At 35.7% G+C, this 24,741-nt stretch overlaps 1 protein-coding gene across 1 annotated transcript in view; it reads left to right on the top strand.

The window, feature by feature from the left end:
- Positions 1-24,741, top strand: part of LAMA2 (laminin subunit alpha 2) — a 603,102-nt gene that overhangs the window by 391,817 nt on the left and 186,544 nt on the right. The window contains exons 21-27 of the mRNA XM_082855622.1: positions 5,276-5,456; positions 8,297-8,433; positions 19,815-20,051; positions 21,901-22,044; positions 23,772-23,951; positions 24,058-24,246; positions 24,330-24,463. Of these exons, the coding sequence (XP_082711748.1) occupies positions 5,276-5,456; positions 8,297-8,433; positions 19,815-20,051; positions 21,901-22,044; positions 23,772-23,951; positions 24,058-24,246; positions 24,330-24,463 (1,202 nt within the window). The remainder of the gene's footprint in view (positions 1-5,275; positions 5,457-8,296; positions 8,434-19,814; positions 20,052-21,900; positions 22,045-23,771; positions 23,952-24,057; positions 24,247-24,329; positions 24,464-24,741) is intronic.

Raw genomic sequence — 24,741 nt, 5'->3', positions numbered from 1 at the left:
TAAATTTGTGTAATATTTACTGTAATTCAGATGCTTCTGAAACAGCATACAAATTTAATCCCAGTCTATGGCGAGTCATGTATTCTTTCTTTTGCTTTTATGTTTTTGGCAGGAAAAAAAAAAAAGTGTCACACCCTTTGCTCTTATCAAACACTTTGTACTAGTTCCATCAGTTAAAAGTTCCAGTGAGCGCTCTACTCAACAAAAGTTTTCAGTAGAGAAGTAAATCAAAATATTTTTTTTAGATACCATTTTGCTAAAATGAAACAAAAATCAAAATATGTTGCTCTCTGTTCCTGCACGTATTGCCCTGCCTTCAGTATGGTGAGCACCTGAGATTCCTCCATAAGAGGACATGGATTTGCACTGTCTCCTTCACATATATATGTAATATTTTGGTGATAAACACTGTTAAGCAGAACCAAGCATTTCTCAGGTGTCAACCGGCCGTCTGTAGGAAGTTTGGAAATATCATTTGCTTCTATCTCTTGAATAATATTATGTGCTCTTTTTTTGTTGTTTTTGTTTTATATTTCTGTTGGCCTTTAAAGCCCACTATGTGGTGGGACCCAGAGAAGCGATTCTGTGTGTCCTGTGGCTGCAATCCCATTGGCTCTGTGACACCACAGTGTGATATCACAGGAAGATGTGTCTGTAAATCAGGCTTCGTAGGGAAACAGTGCACCCTCAGCAGGCAGGTGCACCGACAGAAGGAGCAGCCACAGAGAGCGCAGCCAGTGCTGGGGTCTCCCCAGAGGTGGGGTGTCAGCAGCTCCAGTGGATGTCCTCGGGGAGCCTATCGACCCCCAGCTCCGGTAATCTCAGAGGCGCTGCATGGCTCGTGCCTCAGCATGTTGTGTTCCATGTGCTGCTGCTGACCTGCTCTGGTGCCATTTTACCAAATAAAGGTTGCTAAGTGTGCAAATTGCAAATGCGAAAACTAGACAATTCCTGATTGAAGTCTTGCCTTTTAAAAATAGCTATCGATATCTTTTTTTTAAATCAATATCTTTTTTAAAGCCTATTCAAGTTCATACGTTCATAAAAGTTTCAATTGATCATGGATATGTAGAAAACAAAGAAAAATTTATTAGTAGGAACCTATAATCTTAGAAGGGGAAGGAACCTCAGGCATCATTTGGAGCAAATGAAGGGAACACACGAATGAATAAATGAAGGGAAATCTAGCAAAGAAAGTGAGATCTAGCCAAGAAAATCTAGCCCATTGATCTAACATTGGGCTGACCTTTCATCATAGTTAATGATCTTGTTACATTTCCACCTTACAATTTTGTTCACGTATACAACAAACACAAGAAACGCACTTTCACACACTATAAATGTACAACATACACAAAGTAAGTTAGCCTGTCTTCTACTACAAAAGTTTGGTCCCCCTTCTCACAGGGCAAAACAAAACAAATGCTGGGAGGAAGGAAGTTAGGAAGGGAGAGGGGAGAAAGGAAGAGAGGAGGAAGGAGGGAAGAATAGGTCCAAGGCCAAGTTGCAAAGTACCAGGAGACAGGACTTGCCAGTGTAGCATCAGAGCTCAGGAGAACTAAGGGTAGGGGATAGAAAAGGGAGATGGAGTAGGAGGAAGGCGGGGAGGAAGCAGAACAAATTTATGGTTTTATTTCTTGGCTCTTTATTGACATTTAAAAAAAAACTACTTTTGATATCAGACTGCCTCAGATCAAATCCCAACTCCAACACTGCCTGTAAACTGTAAAAGAGTTTACTGTTAAGAGTTTCTTAAATCTTTCTGTAATTCAGCTTTTTCATCTATAGTAGGACCTACTTCATAGGGTTTGTGTTGGCTCAGATCCTCCAAGAAGCAAATGCCAAGAGATTTACTGGGGGAAAACTCCAGTGAAGGATGATGGAGGAGAGAGCAGTATGCAGGGAGCCTTCTACTGAAATGCGGGTCTGACCATGTGAAAGGAGAGAGGGAAGGAAATATTGAGTAGGAAAGTCTCATTGGGTGCATTCTGCCCAAATCTCAAATTCTTAGCCTGGCCAGTAGGGAGTGCCCCAGCAAAATTTGCCCATTGGAGGAATCTTGGATTGGGCAGGAAGATTCTAGTACTTCAGTGTACCAGTCATTGACTTGGAGAAGCGTGACTTGCTGTGAGCTCCTCCACTAGGTCCAAGAGTGGAAGCTGGGGCTCGTCAATCAGCGACACTCCCACTGCAGGCTCTCTTGCAGGGAGATCTATCCAGGCACCTCCATGGCTGTTTCCAGGTGTCATGAGAAGAGTGCATAAGACACACATCTGAAGAGTTCTCAGTAAATGTTAGGTATTATTACTGTTATTATTACTATTGTTATTAAATGAAGAAAGCTTTAAAAGAGATTATGTTTTTCAGAAATAAATGCATACATTTAAAGTGAAAGAAAAGGACAATAAATGATCAGTATGTCTCCAAAATATAAATTTAACGGAATTTTAACCCTGATACATGCCCTTTTCCTACATATGCTACAGCACTGATGTATGATGGAGTGGTGTTTTGTCCTGAGACCATTTTTCCTTTGAGGCAGTATATGTGAGAGTTAAGAGCGCAGACTCTGAAGCCAGTCTAGTTGATTTGGCTGACTGCACAATTGGTTAGCTGGTAACCAAATTACTTGACCTTTCTATGCCTCAGTTTCACCACTCTGTAAAAAGTTATTGCTAATAACTATCTTCCAGGTTTGCCTTGAGATTTTGAATGAATTCATATTTTTAAAGGGCTTTAGAACAGTGCTTGGTACATAGCAAGTACAATACGTAAGTGATAGTTTTTATTATTACCCCAAATGAGAATAATTTATGGGAGCTCATCAGACTCTCCACTGAGACTAGGCAGGCACTTTCTTCCATATATGTTTTACCTCATTAATCTCAATTACTGACTAAGGATATTTGTTCCTTAAAGTTGTTTACTACAGGGTTTTCCCTGGTCTGTGAAATAAATTTTTGATCACCAATTTATTAAAATTTTATTACTGAAATTTTGTAGTATTTGTTTTGGTATAACCTAGGCTTTAAAATTACATTAGTTAAATATTAGAAAAGTATGATAGGGACATTGCTTCTCATATATTTCTTCATATAATCAACTTTGGAATTTTTAAAATAACTAATGATTTGAAAGTTGATTTAATATTTTATTGATTTATGCATTAAAGATAGATACGCTAAGTAAAGCAAACTTAGGAAATAAAGATGAATGTAAAGTACTATCTCTACAATTCACATTCTAAGTCAAGAAAATTTAGGGGGCTTCCCTGGTGGTGCAGTGGTTGGGAGTCCGCCTGCCGAGGCAGGGGACGCGGGTTCGCGCCCCGGTCCGGGAGGATCCCACATGCCGCGGAGCGGCTGGGCCCGTGAGCCATGGCCGCTGAGCCTGCGCGTCCGGAGCCTGTGTTCCGCAACGGGAGAGGCCCGCGTACCGAAAAAAAAAAAAAAAGAAAAGAAAATTTAGGAAATAAGGACAAATGCGAAGTACAACTTTTTTTAAAATTTTAATATATAATGTTCTAGTCTTTTATTTCTATGTATATATGTTTCTATCAGTGTGTGTCTGAATGGTATGTGTATCTTTACGGATATGTAATTAGAATTATAGTGTGTACATAATTTTGTATTCTGCTTTTTAAAATTTTACTTAACGCTATATTCTACATATATTCATATCATTAAAACTGCTTCAAAACAGGATTTTAATGATTGCATATATTTCATGACGTGAATGTATCACAATTTATTCAACTTTTTCTCTAATATTGAACATTTAAGTGCCTCTACAGTTACTCACTATGATAAATAATATTGTAATGGGCATGCTTGTACTTTAACCATTTTCTTAATTTCTGATTACGTATTAGAAGGATACATTGAATTGCTTTTTATGAATAAAAATACTATATGTTTTCATTTTTTCTTATAACTTAATTTAACTTCAAAATCAAGTGTTAGGTCATTTGTTAGAAGTGATGCACACTTCCGTCTTTAATTATATAGTGAAAGCTGAAATAGAACTAGAAATAAAAATAAAGTCAGCAGGAAATATAAAGATTAAAATGATTATCAAACGTAACCCATTTTAGATTTAAAAAACAAAACTATTCTTAGCAGCAGTCATTTTAAGAAACTAATTTTCAGTGTGAGTTTGTTTTCTAGGACTTATTTTTAATATTGTTAACAAGAATGGCAAAAATACCTAATGAGTCTTCTTCATTTCTCTTTGGGTGGCTCACATTAAATAGCAAGATTTATTTTTTCCAAGAAGTAATTATTAAGTCTAATTTTCCAAAATAGGAATTAGTTTTACAAAGAAGTAATTACTGAGACTAAGTTTCCAGATAAAAATATCATAATAATATGACAAACTTCTATTTAAAAGACAGCCCTGACATACTTTAAGTAGGATATGTGCTTTTCATTTTTCTGGTAGGAGTGATTTTTAATCCATCAGCATTTTCTAACATAGTCACTCTAGGTCTGATAACATGTATTTCCAGAAAGTCAGCCAAAGCTAGTAATGCTTGACCATGGAAGGTTATTTGTCATAAATAGATAAGAGATATGCATATGAATCACTCATCAGAGGATGAAAGTTTCCCTTTTTCAACCTAATCTGGTGCTTTGATATGTGATCTCACAAATCAGTTTTGATCGTTAGAATGAAACCCAACAAACGAGATATCAGTCAAACCACTTATTTTGTCAGTATAGGCATAACCTAAGAGTTATATTTATAATGTGAGCCCTATAGTGATGATTAGAAGTATTTATGGATATACGACAAAAATTACATCAAATATAAGAGGGAAAAAAAGATTTATTTTAACTTTAGGCTGCTGGCCAATAATATTGAAAACATATTTACCAAGTAAAAGGACTTAATAAGATCTGAAAATAATCAATTCAGATTATTAGGAATGAAACAAGAAAAAATTTTAATTAAATAGAAATGCCACCCTCGCTTATTTCCACATTTCCATTAGAATCTTGAGAGGTGTAGGGAAACGCTGGTGAAAATATAACAGACAATAATAGTGCCCTAATTCTTCCAATAATCTTGATAGAATTTCAAAGTAATTGAACTTTTCTCTTGGACATTATATAAAAGGTCCATTAGATTAAATGACAGCCCAGTTGTCATAACATCACTGAAGAACCTGGATAACCCCAGGCTCCTCTTTTCCCACCTGATCTTACCGTGCATCTTGTGCCATTGTGAATTAATTGATTTAAATGTAATTTTTCTCTTTCCTCTTCTATGCCAGCCTGAAACCTTTGGCCTCCAATCAGCAAGGGGGTGTATTCCCTGCAACTGCAATTCCTTTGGGTCTAAATCATTTGACTGTGAAGAGAGTGGTCAATGTTGGTGCCAGCCCGGAGTAACAGGAAAGAAATGTGATCGCTGTGCCCACGGCTATTTCAACTTTCAAGAAGGAGGATGCACAGGTCTGTAAATGAGACTAAGCTCCATGCATTCATTATCTGCTTTTGGTGTTTAAGCATTTGTAACAGTTGGTTCTACAAGGTTCCCAGAAGTTAAGGGAAATACACTTTGACAACAAGCAAGTATTGATATATAATGCAAATAATATTTAACCTAACATATATATATATTTTTTAAATAGATGAAATAAATTGCAGTTTGAAACACTGCCCTATAAATAACTGTGCTTGCAATAAAAATCCATCAGCAGGTCCCAGTTCTGCTGTCTCCCTCCCTTTCTGTGACCTCTATTCAGCCAGTCGCTCAAAGGCTACTGCAGCTTGAAAGTCAGATGTTCAGTTTTTCTGGTGCCAAAGTTACCTTAGTTTAAACATTACTCGCAGGCTAATACAGTTCAACTTTTACTCTTCCTATTGCAAAATTGGAACAAGGATCAGGGAAGTTAATATCTTTCTCTGGTACAAAAAAAAAAAATGTTTTCATCTACTTCCAGGTGCCTTGAAAACTGTGATGTTCTGAGAGAGAAATAGATTGGCTCTAGATATTTGTCAGTTCCTGAGAAATTGCAAGCCAGGTTTTTTAACCATGGCTCCCTCAAGCAGTGTTCTCCTATGTCCGGCCACAGCCTTCCTGCAGATCCTGAATGAAGAAAATAGGAATTAGCACACTGCAGATGAAAGTAAAGATTGAACATTTGCCTTAATTTTATGCCACTAAATTGGAATTGACCCCTATTCCAACAGTCACTAGGTTGAATATTACCCTTGTTTACTAAACTCACTGATGCAACATTGATGGTACTCTTACACTCACAGCACCATAATAAATACATGGCAAGATTTTAAGATACTGTTATTGACTACTGTAGCAAATTTATGTGAGAAGTGTCAGGAATATTTAAAGTTCTTTTAAAAGCCAATACCTTTCAGATATTCTCAACCACTTCTGATGTATACAGGTTTTATCATAAATTCAGCCATTGTAAGTTATTCTGAATATTATAATTACAGATCCTCTAAGAATCTATGTATGATCTCTAAGGCAATATCTGTATATACTAAAAAATTTATAGAGCTGCATTTTAAAGTATACTCTGTTCTTTATAAACACAACTCTCACTAGCATTTTCACTGAATCTGAATTGATGAAAAAGTACTACACATTCAAATATATCCACTACCAGAAATTATAAATACCAAAAAAATTATTTTAAATTATGAAACAGTGATAACATTTTAGAAATGCAAACTTAGTAGCATTCGAACCTGGAGAAGCAGAACAGAAAAAAATATAGCACAGGACAGGCAGGGTAGCATTATGGTTGAGAGCATGACTCTCACCAAAGAGCTTGGATTTGTTTAGTGACTCCACCAGCAACTAGTTATATGACCTTGACTGAGTGACCTGGCCTCACTGTCCCTCTGCAAAATTCATCTATTAAGTCAGGAAAATAATAGTATCTACCTCACTGGGGTTTTGTAAGAAATAGTTGAGTTAATGGCTATAAAAGATTCAGAGAAATGCCTGGCACTAAAAGTGTTATGTAAGTGTTCATCATCATCATCATTTTTGTTTATTAGTATTATCAATTGTGATAAACATTCTGTTTTGGTAGGGAAAACTAGCTAATTACTCAAGTCTTCCTATTCAGTGTTGTGCTTCCATTGAAGAACTACTTAGAGAATTTCTACTTGCAAGTAGATTGTAACTGTCCCAAGACATTCTTTAGCACATAAGTTTAAGCATAATGTGAAAATATTTTTCTTCTTAATAAAGGGTATATATAAAATAAATCCTTTGGCTTAAAATTAGCAACAACAGCAATAATAAAAACAACAGCTAACATTTATGTCAAGCATCGTGCTACACATTTTTCACAGCGGGACAGAATGCTGTGAGCAATGATAGTTGTGATCCCTTGAAAAGTGAACTTAATCAAATAAACTAAATGTATTTTTTAAAAGATTTCATCATCATATAACTAATTAAAGATTTCTCGTAACATTAGTCTTCTATTTGAATCTGAGTATTTGATGGTATTTTTCTCTTTCACTTTTTTGATTTGAAATGCTGCACTAAGGTATACTCAGCAACTGAGTCAACTATAGCTAATAAGTGACATGCACTCCTTGTCTTGAATGGCTTTGAAGATCTTCTCAAATCTTTTTTTTTTCCGTCAGATCTTATTTTTGCATTCTTTGAGAAAGTGCAATAGATAGGGATGTTTGCACTCTTCATATATAGTGTCATAGCTAGGAAAATGAAAAATCCATTGAAAAGAAATAATGCAGGTGGTAAATGAAACTCAAAAAATATTTTTATATGTAAATATATTTCTGTAGTTCAACTATTTAAAAAATATTTGCACAACTGAAATATCATGATGTCATTTTAATTAAATGTACGATATACTGAATTTAGGAAACTTATTAAGTAAGCTTATTGTTTTTATTGCAAATCTGAGTCATCAACAGGAAGGAAATATTAATCTATACAGCACAGAAACATTAGTTATGAGCTTAAAATAAATATAGAAACAGAATTGTAACCTTGATAGTATCTAGATATAAGGGAATACAGTTAACAGGGAATCTGATACATCAGTTCTTTTTCTCCTTAATCGAAAAGCAAAAATGTTTTACCCTTTAAAATTATTAAATGAAATTCAGTATATTTATTGAACAACGCCTCTGAAATACACGGTACTATAATATAAAAGATGAATGAGGTGAGTCATTTTCAAGGATCTTTAACCAAATAAGATGACACAAATCGCAAAAAAACCAACACAAACACTTTATATCAAATTATTTTTTTCTTTTTTATCCTTTCACCTGTGAAGCTTGTGACTGTTCCCATCTGGGTAGTAATTGTGACCCAAAGACTGGTCGATGCATTTGCCCACCCAATACCATTGGAGAGAAATGTTCTAAATGTGTACCTAATACCTGGGGCCACAGCATTACCACTGGTTGTAAGGTGAGTGAATTGTTTTATTTCATCTCATAATGTCTTTTAAGGATTTCTATTTTGGTAGACCTCAGTAGTCTGGCATTTCAAAAGTCAATATTATATTACAAAACAATACAGAACTATCACTATAGCATGCTTGCAGGTATTGATCAGTATCTTACATTTTACTTGTGGGAAAGATGATAAAGTAAATATACATTTATGTAGCTTCATCCATGATACTTACAAAAAAAAAGGAGGAAAAAGAACCAAAAATTCTAAAATAAAACCGGAAACATCTATAACTTCATACCTACACACAATGAATATATCTGCAAAGTACAAGGAAATTAAGAATGAATTAAAAGAATTTCTCCCAACTTATACCTAGGTGTCAGTTTTCAGGAAGTAGGTGAGAGGATTCTGAAGAGTCATATAAACAACCTTTAGCTTAGAAAACTACCCTTTTTTTTTTTCATGAGTGGACCATAGAAAGTGATATGACCAGACTCGGATTTAGAGAAATCTATACAGCCTCAGGGTAGAAGGTTGCTTGTAAGGCCTTTGCAGAAACGTTGGTGAGAGTTGACAGAGGTTTTGGCCCCAGCCAATTATCCACTAACATTTAGGTGGCAAGCTAAGTTATAGAACTCCTAGACTGATATGGCCTGCTGAACTCATGTATTTAGGGGGTAAGAAAGAGAAGGCATAGGGATGCCTGCCAGGTTTTGCTTTGCAACAGGTGATCGTATCATTTACTGCTAGAGGGATTATAGGAGGAGATGCAAGTTCAAAAAGGAAAAGTGATGAGTTCGGGGTTTTTTGTCAGCTTTTTGTGAGACTTTAATTAAATAAAATACAATTCACCTATTTAAAGTGATGAGTTTTGATCAACGATTACAGTTGTATAACCAACCCCTGTGCTCCATTGCAGTCTACTTCCCCTGCCCCCTGCCCCCAGTCAGCACCAGGAAACTACTCTTTTCATTCTATCACTGTAGTTTTGCCATTTCTACAAACGCACATAAATATAGTCATATTCCATGTTGTTGTTTGGAGGGTTTTTTTGTTTGTTTTGGGGGATTATTTTTAGTTTGGCTTCTCTACTTAGTATAATGCTTTTGTAATTCATCCATCTGTTATATTTAATCAGTAGTTCTTTTTTCTTGTTTAATAATTTTTCATTGTATGATATGCCATGACTTGGGTCATTTCCAGTTTGGTCCTATTATGAATAATTTTGCTGTGACCATTAGTGTATAAATGTCAAAAGCAAGTGTGTAGACACATTTTCATTCCTCTTCACAAGAATGCTCCACATCCCTGCCCGTACTCAAGATTCTAAGTCTTTTTTTTTATTTTAAGCATTCAATTGGGTGTGTATTCATATATTTGCATTTCTTTTCTTTTTTGTCCAATGATATTAGGAATAATTTTGGTTTTTTGTCAGGTATATATCTTCTGGATGCCTATTTAAATCTTTTGCCTATTTTTATTTAGGGTTGTTTGTTTACTTAGTAATAAGTTGAAAGAGTTCTTTATATATTCAGGATACTAGCTCTTTAATACATCTAGTTCTGCAACTGTTTTCTCCTAGTATATGACTTGCTTTTCAATTCCTCTAAGTATCTTTAATTTTTATAAAAATTAGTTTATTATCTTTTTCTTTCATGGTTCATGCTTTTTATGGTCCATCTAGGAAGTCAATTTATATTTCTTAAAGGTCTAAAGTATCTCTCCTGTGTTTTCGTCAAGAAGTTTTACAGTTTTATGTCTTAAATTTGGGTCCATGTTCAATTTTCAATATTAATTTTTATATACGGTGTAAAGTAAAGGTCAAAATTCACTTTTTTTCTGGATGTCCAATTTTTCCAACACCAATTGTTGAAAAGGCTATCTTATTTTCCCCACTGAATTACTTTGATTCCTTTGTCAAAATAAACTGACCATATATGCGTTCACACATTTCTGGACTCTATTCTGTTTCATTGATTTATGTCTATCCTTATGCTGACAGCACACTGTCTTGATCACTGTAGCTTTCTAGCAAGGAATGAAATTAGGTGGTATAAGCTCTCCAACCTTGTTCATCATTTCCCATACCATTTGGTTACATTGAATCCTTTGCATTTCCGTATAAATTGACAACTCAGCTTGCCAATTTCTTTCTAAAAAGCCTGCTAAGATTTCATTGGGATTATGTTAAATCTACAGGTCAATTTGGGAAAAATTGACATTTTAAGAACATCAGATCTTCCAGTGTATGAACATGGCATAACTTTCCATTTAGTTAAGTCTTTATCATTTTCCTCAACAATGTTTTATAGGTTTTGGTGTGCAAGACTTGCATGTGCATTATTAAATTTACTGTTGTATTTCATATTTTTGATGCAAATGCTATTATTTGTTCCATTTCAGTTTCCAATTGTTTGTTACTAGAACAGAAAAATACAATTATTTTTATACATTAACCTTCTATACTGCAATCTTCCTAAGCTTATTAGTTTTACTTGCTTTTTGGTAGATTCATTAGGATTTTTTATCTAGACAATAGTGTCATCTGTAAATTGAATTTTACTTCTTCCTCTCCAATCCATATAAGTTTTATTTCATCTTCTTGACCTACTGCAGTAAATTGTTGACTAGAATAAGTTGGAGCAAACATCTTTGCCTCATTCCTTCTGTTAAGTAGAAAGCATTCAGTCTTTTATAATTAAAACATAATTAAGAATGATGTTAGCTATATTTTACTTACAGATGCTCCTTATCAGTTTTAGGATGTCTCTCATGTTCCTAGGTTGCTAAGAACTTTTATCAAGAATGTGTGTTCAATTTTGTCAAATGAATTTCTGCAGCTATTGAGATGATCATATGATTTTTCTTTTTAAGCTCTTAATATGGTGAATCATATTGATTGATTTTCAAATGTTGATCCAACTTTGTAATCCTCAGATAAACCCTGCTTGATCATGGGGAATTATTCTTTTAGAATTATTTTAGGTTATGTTTGCTAGCATTTTGTAAATGGTTTTTGGATCTACATTCATAAGGAATATTGGTTTATATTTTTCGTAGTGTTGTTTTCCAGTTTTGGTATTGGGGTACTGCTAGCCTCATGAAATAGATTGGGAAGTATTCCCATCACATAATTTCTGAAGCGTTTACATAATCAATGAAAAAGAAAATAAAAATACTCTAGAAAAAAGTCAGTGAAGCCCAAAACTGATTCTTTGGAAAGTTTAATAAAGTTGACAATACTCTAAGAAGATTGATCAAGAAAAAAAGAGAGAAGAAACAAATAAAATGATGAATAAAGAAGGGGACATAACTATAGATCCTATAGACATTAAAAGAATAATATGGGAATAATCTGAACAACTTAAAACAATAAATTTGATAACATATTAAATGAACTGAATGGAGGAATGTTTTCAAAGGTTTATTTTAACATCCCTTTTTTTTTCTTACTTTGAAGTTAATTTGCCCTTGCGTTTCATGTTTCTTAAGGTGAAAACTTAGATTATTGACTTGAGATCTTTCTTCTTTACTAATATAAGCAATTCATATTATAAATTTCCTTCCAGGCACTACTTTAATTGTATCCCATACATTTTGATATGTTGTGTCTCAATTTTCATTGTTTAAAATATTCTTACTTATTTTATTTTTAATCCAATGATTATTTAAAAGTATGTTCTTTAATTTGCAAATATTTGGGAGTTTTCAAGATCTCTTTCTGTTATTGTCATCTAGTTCTGTATTGGTCTGAAAACGTAATTTGTATTTTTTAGTCCTTTTGAATATATAGAGATTTGTTTTTTGTCTCAGAATCGTATCCATTTTGATTAACATGTGTCCTTGAAAACAAGGTGTGTTATGTTCTGGCACCGTTGGATAAAATCTTCTATAAAAGTCAATTATCTTTAATGATTTTTATGTCTGCATGTTTCCTCAATACCTGAGGATGTTGAGCTATACCTGTGATCTATTTCTTCTTTCAGTTCTCTCGGGTTTTGATTCATGTATTTTGTAGCAGTGATATTAGGTGTATGCTCATTTAAGATGAATCTATCTTTTTGAAAAGTTGATGCCTTTATCATTATGAAGCATCCCTGTTTATCCATGATAATGTTCCTTGTTCTGAAGTGTACTTTTTATCATATTCATATAGCTATTCTGTCTTTCTTCTGATTGGTGTTTTTGTGGTTGTATACATTTTTAAACATTATCATTTATTCCATCTCTTTTTAAAAATAGTTTAATGTTTATCTTAATGCTTCCGCCTCTTAATTCAAGTATTTAAATCATTTCCACTTAATGCAATTATCAGTCTGAATGGGTTAAGTCTACATTTTGCTATTTGCTTTATATTTGCCCTATCTGCTCTTACCTTCATTTTTCTTCTTTTTCTACCTCACTTTGGACTGAGTAATTTTTTATAATTACGTTTTATATTCACTTTGACTTCTTAGCTCTACTTATTTATTTTATATTTTTGTCTTTGTCTAGGGATATACATCTTTAACTTTTCATAATGTACCTTAAAATAATGTTTTAACACTTTACATTTAACATAAGAAACTTGCAAGGGTAAACCTCTAATTTTCTTTCTTATCTTTATGCTATTGTTGTCATATATTTTACTTCTATATATTATATATCCCACAATATAATCTTATGATTTTGATTTAAATAATCAATTATTTTTTCAAAATGAGAAAAAACTTATTTTCTGTTTTTCTATATAAATATCAATTCCAGTGCTCTTTATTCCTTTGGATACATCCAAATTTCTATTATTATTATTATTTCTAGTATTTCAGGTCTGCTGACAATGATTCTTTCAATTTTTGTTACCAAGAAGTCTCTACTTTTCCTTCATTTTTCAAAGTTATTGTTTCTGAGTATATAATCCTAAATCCTGTTTTTCGGCAATTTGATTATGTTGTCTTTTTGTAGTCACTTTATATTCATTTCTCAGGAGGTTAGTTGGACTTGAATCTGTGGGATTGCAGACTTCATCAAAGTTGTAAATTTTCCAGCCATTATATCTTTAAAATTTTGTTTGTTTGTTTTTCATCCTCATTGTCTCCTTCTGGAACTCATTATGTATGTGTTGGACCACGTGATATTTTCCCACAGCTCACTGAAATTCTGTTTATTCTTTCATTCTTCTTTTTTCTATATTCTTCATTTTTGTTAGTATCTATTGTTAGGTGTTCAAATTCACTGATTTTTTTTTCTTCTGTAGTATCTAATCTGTTGTTAATCCAGTTGCTAGTCTTGTTTCATTTCAAATATGTATCTTTCATCTTTAAATTTCCTTTTGTATCTTTTTATATCTTTCATTTCTCTCCTCCTTATATTCACATTTTTCATTTATCCTTGAGAATATTTATTTATAATATTTATAAATATTGGTTTTTGTAAGGTAGTTTTTGCTAATTCCATCATTTGTTTTATTTCAAGATCATGCTTACTGGTTGATTTTTTTTCCTGGTTATGAACTATGTTTTCCTGCTTCTTTGCATGACTGGTGATTTTTATTTGGATGCCAGATGTTGTACATTTTTTCATTGTTGCACATTAGATTTTGTTGTATTCCTTTAAAGAGAGTTGAACTTTATCCTGGCTATCAGGTTAGTTACTCACCGATCACTTGAATCCTTTTGATGCTTGCTTTTAAATTTTATTAGGAAAGGTCCAGAGCAGCCTTTAATCTAGGAATCACTTAGCCCTACTACTAAGGTGCTAAATACATTGAGAACACTACCCAGTGCATTACTATCTGTTCACTCTGGCTATTGGGAATATGAATTATTCCAAGCTTTCTGTGGACCCTAGGAATTTTTCAGCCTCAGGCTTTCCAATTATTTTTTCTCCAACCATGTAGAATTTCATTCCATGCATGCACAGATCAGTACTTAGCCAGCGACTCAAGGGAACCCTTCTGCATATCTCTGGAATTTTCTAACTTCCTTCTTTTGGGACACATATTCTACTTGTCTTCCATAAATTCTAATTGCCTCAGCTTCTCCAAACTCTACGCTGTTTCTCAATTCAGCTATAGTTTTGGGCTTTATTTGGGTTTCCCCTCTTTGGGTTGCAGACTAGACTGCCTTTATGTTCTAACTCATTTGTTTTTCTTCTCTCAAAAATCACAGTCCTTCGCTTCCTGTTATCCAATGTTTGAAAACAGTTATTTCTTGGTTTTTATTTCTGTATGTGTTTTGTTTTTAGTTTTATAGTTTAACAGATTAAAAGAGAGGAGATAAACCAGTAAGTGCTCTAAAAACTAAGACTGTTTAAAAAGAAGGAATATTCTTTAGTGCCTAGTGCAACACAAAGGTCAAGTAAGATTAGGGCTGAACTGTGTCCATTAAATTTAAGAGCAATAAATAAGGGCATTTTTGATGTTAGTGAGAGCCATTCCAGTTGATCAGATTGGACTGAGAAATACTGGAACATAATGACCAAGTGTGGCCTGTTTGACTCCATGGTAGTACCCTATAGAGATGTAAACTATTACTTTCTACTGAGTCAGCACACATGTAGACTCTGTAACCATTCTTACATATATGATAAAATATCTGAATACATTTGTCTAGATACACTGATCTAGAGGAAAACAAGAGTATTGGTGACTGTTCAAGGAAGTGCAGATACATGACTTCAGTTAGACATGTGATTAAATTAAAAACTGGACAGGATGCTCATTTTTCTATTGCCAATAGCAATATTAAGTTTGAAGGTCCATAGAGCTACATTTTTGGAAACAAAACAAAAATTTCTCAAGAGTTCCAAAGATTTTTGATGAGTATGAACAACATTTTAAGTTTCTATGACTGACATTTTGCATTTTCAACCTCAAATCCAAGCATCTGCCCTATCGCTTGACTCATGAATAAGTTGTACATAAACTTAAGAGGGTTCCATGTTATCTACAAAATCCTATGATGTGGCCAAACTCTAATGGAACTCCTGAAATTGAAGCTGATGCTTAATGTTCAGGATGTAAATCAGGATAGAATGTAGACCAAGTTATTTTTAAGCATTTGTATGTTTGATTCCATTATATTTACTGATCATTGAATAAACATTATGTTGACTGAAGTCGATCGAAATATTTTGATTACTTTGAACCACTGTTAAAAATCTAAATTTCTGAATAGCTAGACACTTCATAATTATGAATAATTACAAAAAAATTCATACAGCCCTCACAAATATTTATAAGCATGTATCCTACTATTTAAAAATCTTGGATGATTATAATCTAAATGAACAGTGATTTGAGATTTATAGCTTTCATTCCTTTGTGTCATGGATAATTTCTCTGTGCTGAGGTGTGAGCACACACATCATCTGAGCTTTTATTGAACTAGAATACAAAGCCTGCCATCTTTCACTAGCAGGGGAATAGTGCATAAATCTTCTATTGCTAAACAAACATTACATCTAATTATGATTTACATTTCATGTTGGCTATAGTACTGTCTAAACATACGGTTAATGGTCTCTTTTATTCTCTACTATAACTTCCTGAATAAACTCCCTGATTTGGAAAGGTCCCAATGTCTGTCTGTACTGTTGACTAGTCTTTAAGTATTAATGCTTTCATTTTATAATAATAAATTTGTAGCAGACATTTCATATTTTAGTTAAAGTCTAAAGACAGTTATTTTAGTTAATAAAGTCTAAGACATCTATTTTAGTTAAGTATCTCTATCTCATAAAACAATTTTTAAAGTTATTGCATGATTATAGTTTCCATAGCATATAATTTTCTCTTTCTGATTATGGTCAGTTTTGTTTAAATGAGTCAAGGAAAAGTTATTGAAAGGAATAAGTCAGTCATCCTTATTTTGTTTTGTTTTGTTTTTTTGCGGTACACGGGCCTCTCACTGTCGTGGCCTCTCCTGTTGCGGAGCACAGGCTCTGGACGCGCAGGCTCAGCGGCCATGGCTCACGGGCCCAGCTGCTCCGCGGCATGTGGGATCTTCCCGGACCGGGGCACAAACCCGTGTCCCCTGCATGAGCAGGCGGACTCCCAACCACTGCGCCACCAGGGAAGCCCAGTCATCCTTATTTTGAATTCTCATTCTACATCTGATGTTCTATAAGAACGAGTTACTTGGGGGGATGGCGGTTGTTTGTTCTATGCTTTGGAAACTATAGCCATGTTTGTAGTATAATACGTAATCACATTTTAGATCTTTGAGTTTAAAATACCTTTTAGGAGCATCCCCTACTGCAGGCCTTTTTACTGGATAGCAGTGAAGACAGGAAAATACTGAACCAGAAAGACACCAAAAATAAGGCCAGGTGATATTTTAATATCAGAATCTGGGAAAATATTTCACCAAACATTTCGACAGGGAAGAGATAATAGGTGGAAAGCTGGTGATTGTACATCACAGCCTGGAAAGTGTTGTCCCATAAGTAAACTGCTGGCAGGAGCAGAAGCAGGAATAGCCCTAGTAGTAGTGGGTATAAGAATTAAGCTGAGCAATGAAAATGTGAGAAATGCAAAGTGAGATCCAGCCAGACTTGGATTTGGAAATTTGGCAAGTTGTTATGCATTTGAGTATGCCACAGAGCTGTAGATCTGAGAAGGATAATTAATAGAAAGTCACCAAAAAGAGGTCATAGACTAAGTACAAAGCCTGTGTGGTGGCAAACGCAGACACAGAGACAGGTGGTACTCACTTGGGGGACAGAAACCACACTAGCTGTTTAAACAGGGAAAGTAGAATATAAAGAATTGTTAACCGGTAAAAAGGATAAAAGAGGGATATAAAATGTCCTGAAGTAGTAGGTACAAAAGAGTAGCTACTACTTCCAGGGTGAGGGGTGGTGGACAATAAAGGAACCAAGGGCTAGGGGAAGGCATCCCCCTGCCCCCCACTCCCAACAAGGCTTAGGTTCAGACATAGTTGAAAAGAATGTGGCTACTACAGGAATGCATAGCCTGCTGGTGGTAAAACACAAACAATAATAATAATACACAAAACTTGCCAGAGTTTGTGGGCAAGTGTTGGTCTATAGATGCTACCCATCATTGCTGGAGGTTATGGGTATGCTGGAGCTACTTAGAAGCAGCCCGTTGTGGACAGAGCTTGTGTGCAGACCTAAGCAGCCTAGGGGAGAGTGGCCTGATGGCATAGCTAGAATTCTTTCTGGGCCTCTGGGCTCCCATGCTAAATAATTAAATAATAATGATGGCAGTAGTAATGAAGACCCAGAACCCAGAACAGAAATGTCTTTCCATCACTATGGCCTTCTAATGAATAAGCCTAATGTTCTGCTACCTGGCCAGGGAGAGGTGTCCACAGGGTCTAACTGCAATATCACAAAGCAGGGCAAGGAGGAGTGAGTTTAGAGCTCAGAGGCAGCAGAGTAATCACTGGCACAGCTGATCTATGAAAATGATGTATTCCAAGACCTTAAATTACATTTAGAAATCCACTTGAATTTTAATTAAAATGCAAGGAACTATGAGCTGTAAATCAGAAACAGAGAGCCTTAAGCAATAGGAGACGAAGAGACATGTGGATGAGCAGCAATTGAAGATTGCTGATGAGGTGAGATAAAGAAATTATTGAAAAGAAGCTAAAAATGCAGCAGTGTAATTAAAATAAGTATTGGTGGTATATACATACAACAGAATTTTCATGGTGTAGAATGGAAAGGACAAAATGGAGAACAAATTTGAGAGGCAAATAGGGAAACGACTACAGAAAACAGTAGTATATTATTGATTTGGCAGACAGATAAAAATGATGTACTTAAAGAATTATAAGTGATCCTGAAGAAGAATATTGATAAATTAGAACAGAAGTAAAAATCAAAAACAAATTTGAAGAAATAGCACTGAATTAAAGAGCAATTTTATTCTCAAACTGAAAGAACTCACCATGTTCCAGTAAATTAATTTTTAAAAAGACTCAAGCTTTTAAAAATTCTAGCAAAACTTGGCATCATTTTATTTTATTTTTTAAATTTTTTATGTTTTTAATATTTTTTAACATCTTTTTTGGAATATAATTGCTTTACAATGGTGTATTAGTTTCTGCTTTATAAAAAAGTGAATCAGCTATATGTATACATATAACCCCATATCTCCTCCCTCTTAAAAAAAAAAAAAGTAGCTGCTTAAACATGAATATCAGAAGGAAAACAAAAAGATTAATTAGTAGCTTGATCCCCTTCTGTGCTAGTTTCCTTTTCCCAGAAATACATTTTGTACTGTTTTGTTAGTTGAGTTTTAAGTATCTCAGGAGGTGGTGGATCTGGCACTTCCTTGGCAGCATATTTCACAGCCTAATAATCTTAATAGCTTCAATACTCTGGAATGGGTTTAATCCAGTCTTATTTGTTTGTATAGTTTAAAATTTTCCAAGGGCCTCTCATCACCCTAGCAATAGGAATTTTTTAATGGTCTCATCACTTTTTAATTGCTTAAACTTTTTTTTTTTTTTTTTTTGCGGTATGCGGGCCTCTCACTGTTGTGGCCTCTCCCGTTGCAGAGCACAGGCTCCGGATGCGCAGGCTCAGCGGCCATGGCTCACGGGCCCAGCCGCTCCACGGCATGTGGGATCCTCCCGGACCGGGACAGGAACCCGTGTCCCCTGCATCAGCAGGCAGACTCTCAACCACTGTGCCACCAGGGAAGCCCCTACCTTTTTTTTTTAGTGTTTAAAATAAAAGGTTTGGAATGAGCATTAAAAAAAAAAATTCTAGCAAAATTTCAAATTACATATGTAAAGAGAAAATCCTATGCATATCTAGGAAGAAGAAAAAAGGTTACCAGCAAAGCACCTCAGATTGGGCTTTTCTGCAAACCTAACTCTAAAACACAACATCCTAGATATCACTTCTCCTCTAAATTCTCCCTGGCTTCCCCACATCTGGTTTGGTGCTTTTTATACGTTCTCATAGCATTTTACATTTTCCCTATTATATCATGCTTATTCCCCTGTGTTATATTTATGTATTTACTTATATTTATGTACATTAGATTGTAAGGTATGTCTCTATACAATAAATGCTGTAAAAATGAAATGATAAGGTAAAATGGCTTTGTCTAAAGTTCAATCTTTGAAGAAGTATTTGAAGAAAACCTATACCTACCTCCTGCTCACCACAAAGACAAAGAAAACACAGTTTCTTTCTTATTCAATAGCTTTATGGTTTCTGGACACTCATATATTTTAGTAAATGCAGGAAGCAATTTTCACATTATGTTCACTGATGTTTCCCAAGCGACTGAACTAGAACAGTACAAAGCATGTAACAGACACATGATTAATATGTGCTTAATGGAAGCATAGAAACATTAGAATTAAAATTTAAAGATATTGCCCATGAAATGATGTTAATCATTGCTGTTTTTATCTCCTCCATAGCCTTGCAACTGCAGCTCAGTGGGATCCTTGGATTTCCAATGCAATATAAACACGGGGCAATGCAACTGTCGTCCCAAATTCTCTGGTGCAAAATGTACAGAGTGCAATCGAGGCCACTGGAGCTACCCTCACTGCAATCCCTGTGACTGCTTCCTGCCAGGGACTGATGACTCAACCTGTGATTTAGAGACTAAAAAATGCTCCTGTACTGATAAGACTGGGCAGTGTACTTGTAAGGTAAGTGCTGCCGAAATTCAGTAAGGAAAAACCTTACTCAGTTCTATTTCCATTGCTCAGCTTTAACTTCATTCAGTTATTTATTCCTGCATCATTAGGCCAAACAGACAGACAAATGAAAATTCATTGCCAGACACAGTTTTATTCTAGCATACAGATAAGCACTGATTTTTTTTTTTTTTTTTTTTTTGCAGTACGCGGGCCTCTCACTGTTGTGGCCTCTCCCATTGTGGAGCACAGGCTCCGGACACACAGCCTCAGCGGCCATGGCTCACGGGCCCAGCCGCTCTGCGGCATGTGGGATCTTCCCGGACCGGGGCACGAACCCGTGTCCCCTGCATCAGCAGGCGGACTCTCAACCACTGCGCCACCAGGGAAGCCCTAGCACTGATTTTTAAGAACTGATTTTCAACCAAAACCCAACATATTTTTCTAGCTCATATAAATGATATATTTTCAACAGTAAAGTTCAGTTTGTCTTTACATATTCACTTTGCTTCAACAAGAATAATGTGGGAGAGAAAAAAAAGTTCTCTTAAGCATCATCAGAGAAAATCACAGCTAAATGATAAGGTTGATTTAAAAAAAATTTTCTCCTCAAATTAATCCGCAATCACTGTACACTGAAAAATAGATTTACTGCTGTGAAAGTTCAGTAAAACTTCATCACGTATAAGCAGTGACATTACAAACAGTGACTATATGCAAATTTCAGTCCTCATTAATATTGTTAAATGACATAGGAAAACAGCCAATTAAAAAGGGTAAGAAGGGCTTCCCTGGTGGTGCAGCGGTTAAGAATCCGCCTGCCAACACAGGGGACGTGGGTTCGAGCCCTGGTTTGGGAAGATCCCACATGCCGCAGAGCAACTAAGCCCGTGTGCCACAACTGCTGAGCCTGTGCTATAGAGCCCGCAAGCCACAACTACTGAGCCTGCACTCTAGAGCCCATGAGCCACAACTACTGAAGCCCATAAGCCTAGAGCCCATGCTCTGCAACAAGAGAAGCCACCACAATGAGAAGCCCGCGCACTGCAACGAAGAGTAGCCCCCACTCGCTGCAACTAGAGGAAGCCCACGTGCAGCAACAAAGACCCAAAGCAGCCAAAAATAAATAAAAATAAAATAATTTTTTTTAAAAAAAAGGTTAAGAAGGATTTTTTTCTCCCTTAGATATTTCTGGAAAATCAGTCCCAGGATAAATGCAGTAAAGACTGTATCAGAAGTATCTTTACAAGAAAAAGTCTATGCAAAGAGAGTCAGAGGAAACAGAAAGATGAAATCTAGGGAGTGGTTGTTAAGAGTCTTGAGAATTTAGGAAAATGGAAGATTCTGCCATTAAAAGTCCTAGACAAAGCACAAAGTATGATGCTGCATTATTACATATTATAATTATGATTATACATTATACTTAATACATGCTATATGTGTGTATATACAGTATTCAATAATAATTATATAAATCTATATTTTAACATATTGCCTGTTTTTTACAGCTTTGCATCACACCACTGTCTAGGAATCAATGTTTTTATTTTGCTTTCAAAATTCTCATGACTCTTTCATATTCCTCACAGTGGAATAATGGGAAATGTGCTGCCTAAATTTAAAAAACAATATACAATATCCTTAGTAATGCATGCCTTTATAAATAAAGCATTTTTTTAGACCCATGCCACACTAACAAAGAGATTAACTGCATATGCTATTTCGGACGTGAGTCTGATATTCAGCATTCTTTTATTTTTTGTTTCATTGTCTTTAAAATGTGCTCCTGTTATTCATTCTTGAGTTTATTTCTCTCACCATATCACCGTATGGACTCTGGGGATCTCTCATCTTTCTTCAGGTGAATGTGGAAGGCGTCCGCTGTGACAGGTGCCGGCTTGGCAAATTCGGACTTGAGGCCAGGAACCCACTTGGCTGCAGCAGCTGCTATTGCTTCGGCGCCACTACTCAGTGCTCTGAAGCAAAAGGACTGATCCATACGTGGGTGAGTAAGGAACTGCTGAGCCATGTAATGGTATAATGTTAGTTCCTGCTGGCGTCTTTTAGCCAGGCACTGAGGGGTAGGAGGAAATGGCAAAACATTTAAGTAACCTTTTCCCCTGCGCACGTTTAGACGGGTAGAGGGGCCGTGTGCCATTAGACAGTTGGAGTAAATATCGTTTTTATCCTGCCTTTAAAAGAGTTCATTTATTGCGGACGAGGAAATAGATGCCGAGTGAAAAAGGAAAACATTATAAGGGAAATGTTATGTTTGGGGATGGGAAGAAGCTGCCCTCTGAAGAGCAAGGGCACCAGAGCGGGAAGATAGATGTGTGTTCATGCAGTAATGAAAACCAGAACTTGTGCATTTAGTCCAACCAGGCTTAGAGAATCATCACTCTTTAGGGTGGAAAAAAGTTCATTTTTGCCTTAATTTTCCTTTAAGTCTTCCTACTTTTAAACTCTACTTATTGTTAGTGAAAAAGACCAGTTTTCACAGATGTTGTGGATTTCACTATGCAAACAAGTCAGAAGGGTTTATGCCCTCTCCTACCTGTTCATTGTGCACGAGTTCTGTTTCTCATGAGAACACTTCATCAGAAGGGGATGGGGCTGCAGAGAGACATGCAGTCTATCACTCTTTTTTTTTTTAACATCTTTATTAGAGTATAATTGCTTTACAATGGTGTGTTAGTTTCTGCTTTATAACAAAGTAAATCAGCTATGCATATACATATATCCCCATATCTCCTCCCTCTTGTATCTCCCTCCCACCCTCCCTATCCCACCCCTCTAGGTGGTCACAGAGCACCAAGCGTATCTCCCTGTGCTATGCAGCTGCTTCCCACTGTCTATTTTACATTTGGTAGTATATATAAGTCCATGCCACGCTCTCACTTCGTCCCAGCTTCCCTGTGTCCTCAAGTCCATTCTCTACGTCTGCGTCTTTATTCCTGTCCTGCCCCTAGGTTCTTCAGAACCACTTTTTTTTTTTTTAGATTCCATATATATGTGTTAGCATATGGTATTTGTTTTTCTCTTTCTGACTTACTTCACTCTGTGTGACAGACTCTTGATCCATCCACGTCACTACAAATAACTCAATTTCATTTCTTTCTATGACTGAGTAATATTCCATTGTATATATGTGCCACATCTTCTTTATCCATTCATCTGTCGATGGACACCTAGGTTGCTTCCATGTCCTGCCTATTGTAAATAAAGCCTCAATGAACATTGTGGTCCATGACTCTTTGAATTATGGTTTTTTCAGGGTATATGCCCAGTAGTGGGATTGATGGGTCATACGGTAATTCTATTTTTAGTTTTTTAAGGAACCTCCATACTGTTCTCCATAGTGGCTGTATCAATTTACATTCCCAGCAACAGTGCAAGAGGGTTCCCTTTTCTCCACACCCTCTCCAGCATTTATTGTTTGTAGATTTTTTGATGATGGCCATTCTGACTGGTGTGAGGTAGTATCTCATTGTAGTTTTGATTTGCATTTCTCTAATGATTAGTGATGTTGAGCATTCTTTCATGTGTTTGTTGGCAAGCTGTGTGTCTTCTTTGCAGAAATGTCTCTTTAGGTCTTCTGCCCATTTTTGGATTGGGTTGTTTGTTTTTCTGATATTGAGTTGCATGAGCTGCTTGTAAGTTTTGGAGGTTAAGTTTAAAGGAGGCCTCCAAAGACTTAAACTCAGCCCCCTGCTGTGTTTTGATCCCATGCAGGTGACTCTGAAGCCTGAGCAGACCATTCTGCCCCTGGTGGATGAGGCGCTGCAGCACACAACTACCAGAGGCATCATTTTTCAACATCCAGAGATTGTTGCACACATGGATCTGGTGAGACAAGATCTTCATTTGGAACCTTTTTATTGGAAACTTCCAGAACAATTTGAAGGAAAGAAAGTAAGGACAAGAACTTTGAAGTCACAGGAGAACAAAATAAAATGTTTTTAGAATAATGCTATTTGGAGATTTATCTAACTCATCGTTCCTCATTCTGTTTTATCAGTTGATGGCCTATGGGGGCAAACTCAAGTACACAATCTATTTTGAGGCTCGGGAAGAGACAGGTTTCTCTACATATAACCCACAAGTTATCATTCGAGGTGGGACTCCTAGTCATGTGAGAATTATCATCAGGCATATGGCTGCTCCTCTAATTGGCCAGTTGACAAGACATGAAATTGAAATGACAGAGGTAAGGTGGTTACTTGTTGGGTGCCAGGATGCCAATGGATTTGCACTCGGTTTCGGCAAAGTGGTTTCTTTTCTTGTTAACAGAAAAAATGGAAATATTATGGTGATGATCCTCGAATCAGTAGAACTGTGACCCGTGAAGACTTCTTGGATGTACTATATGATATCCATTATATTCTTATCAAGGCTACCTATGGAAATATCATGAGACAAAGCAGGTAAAGTATAATGAATATCCAAGTTAATTTCTTATTCTAGAGTCTATAAGAGAGATCAGTAAGACATCAGACAAGAAAGATTTAAAAGTTTGGTTTGAGAGTGTGATGATAGAAGACTAGTCAAGGATGGTGTCCAGGTCATCTGGTGGAAATTACTGCCATTCCCCCCAAAAGGGAAACAGAATCAGAAGCAAGATTAAGGGGAAAAATTGAATTGATCTCTGACATGGTGAATTTTAGATGTCAGGCAGAAGTTCAGGAGAAGATGTCCTACAGGG

The sequence above is a fragment of the Leucopleurus acutus genome (assembly GCF_964270905.1).
Source record: "Leucopleurus acutus genome assembly, chromosome: 15".
NCBI classification, from domain to species: Eukaryota; Metazoa; Chordata; class Mammalia; order Artiodactyla; family Delphinidae; genus Leucopleurus; species Leucopleurus acutus.
This window is presented reverse-complemented; position numbering and strand designations above follow the sequence as displayed.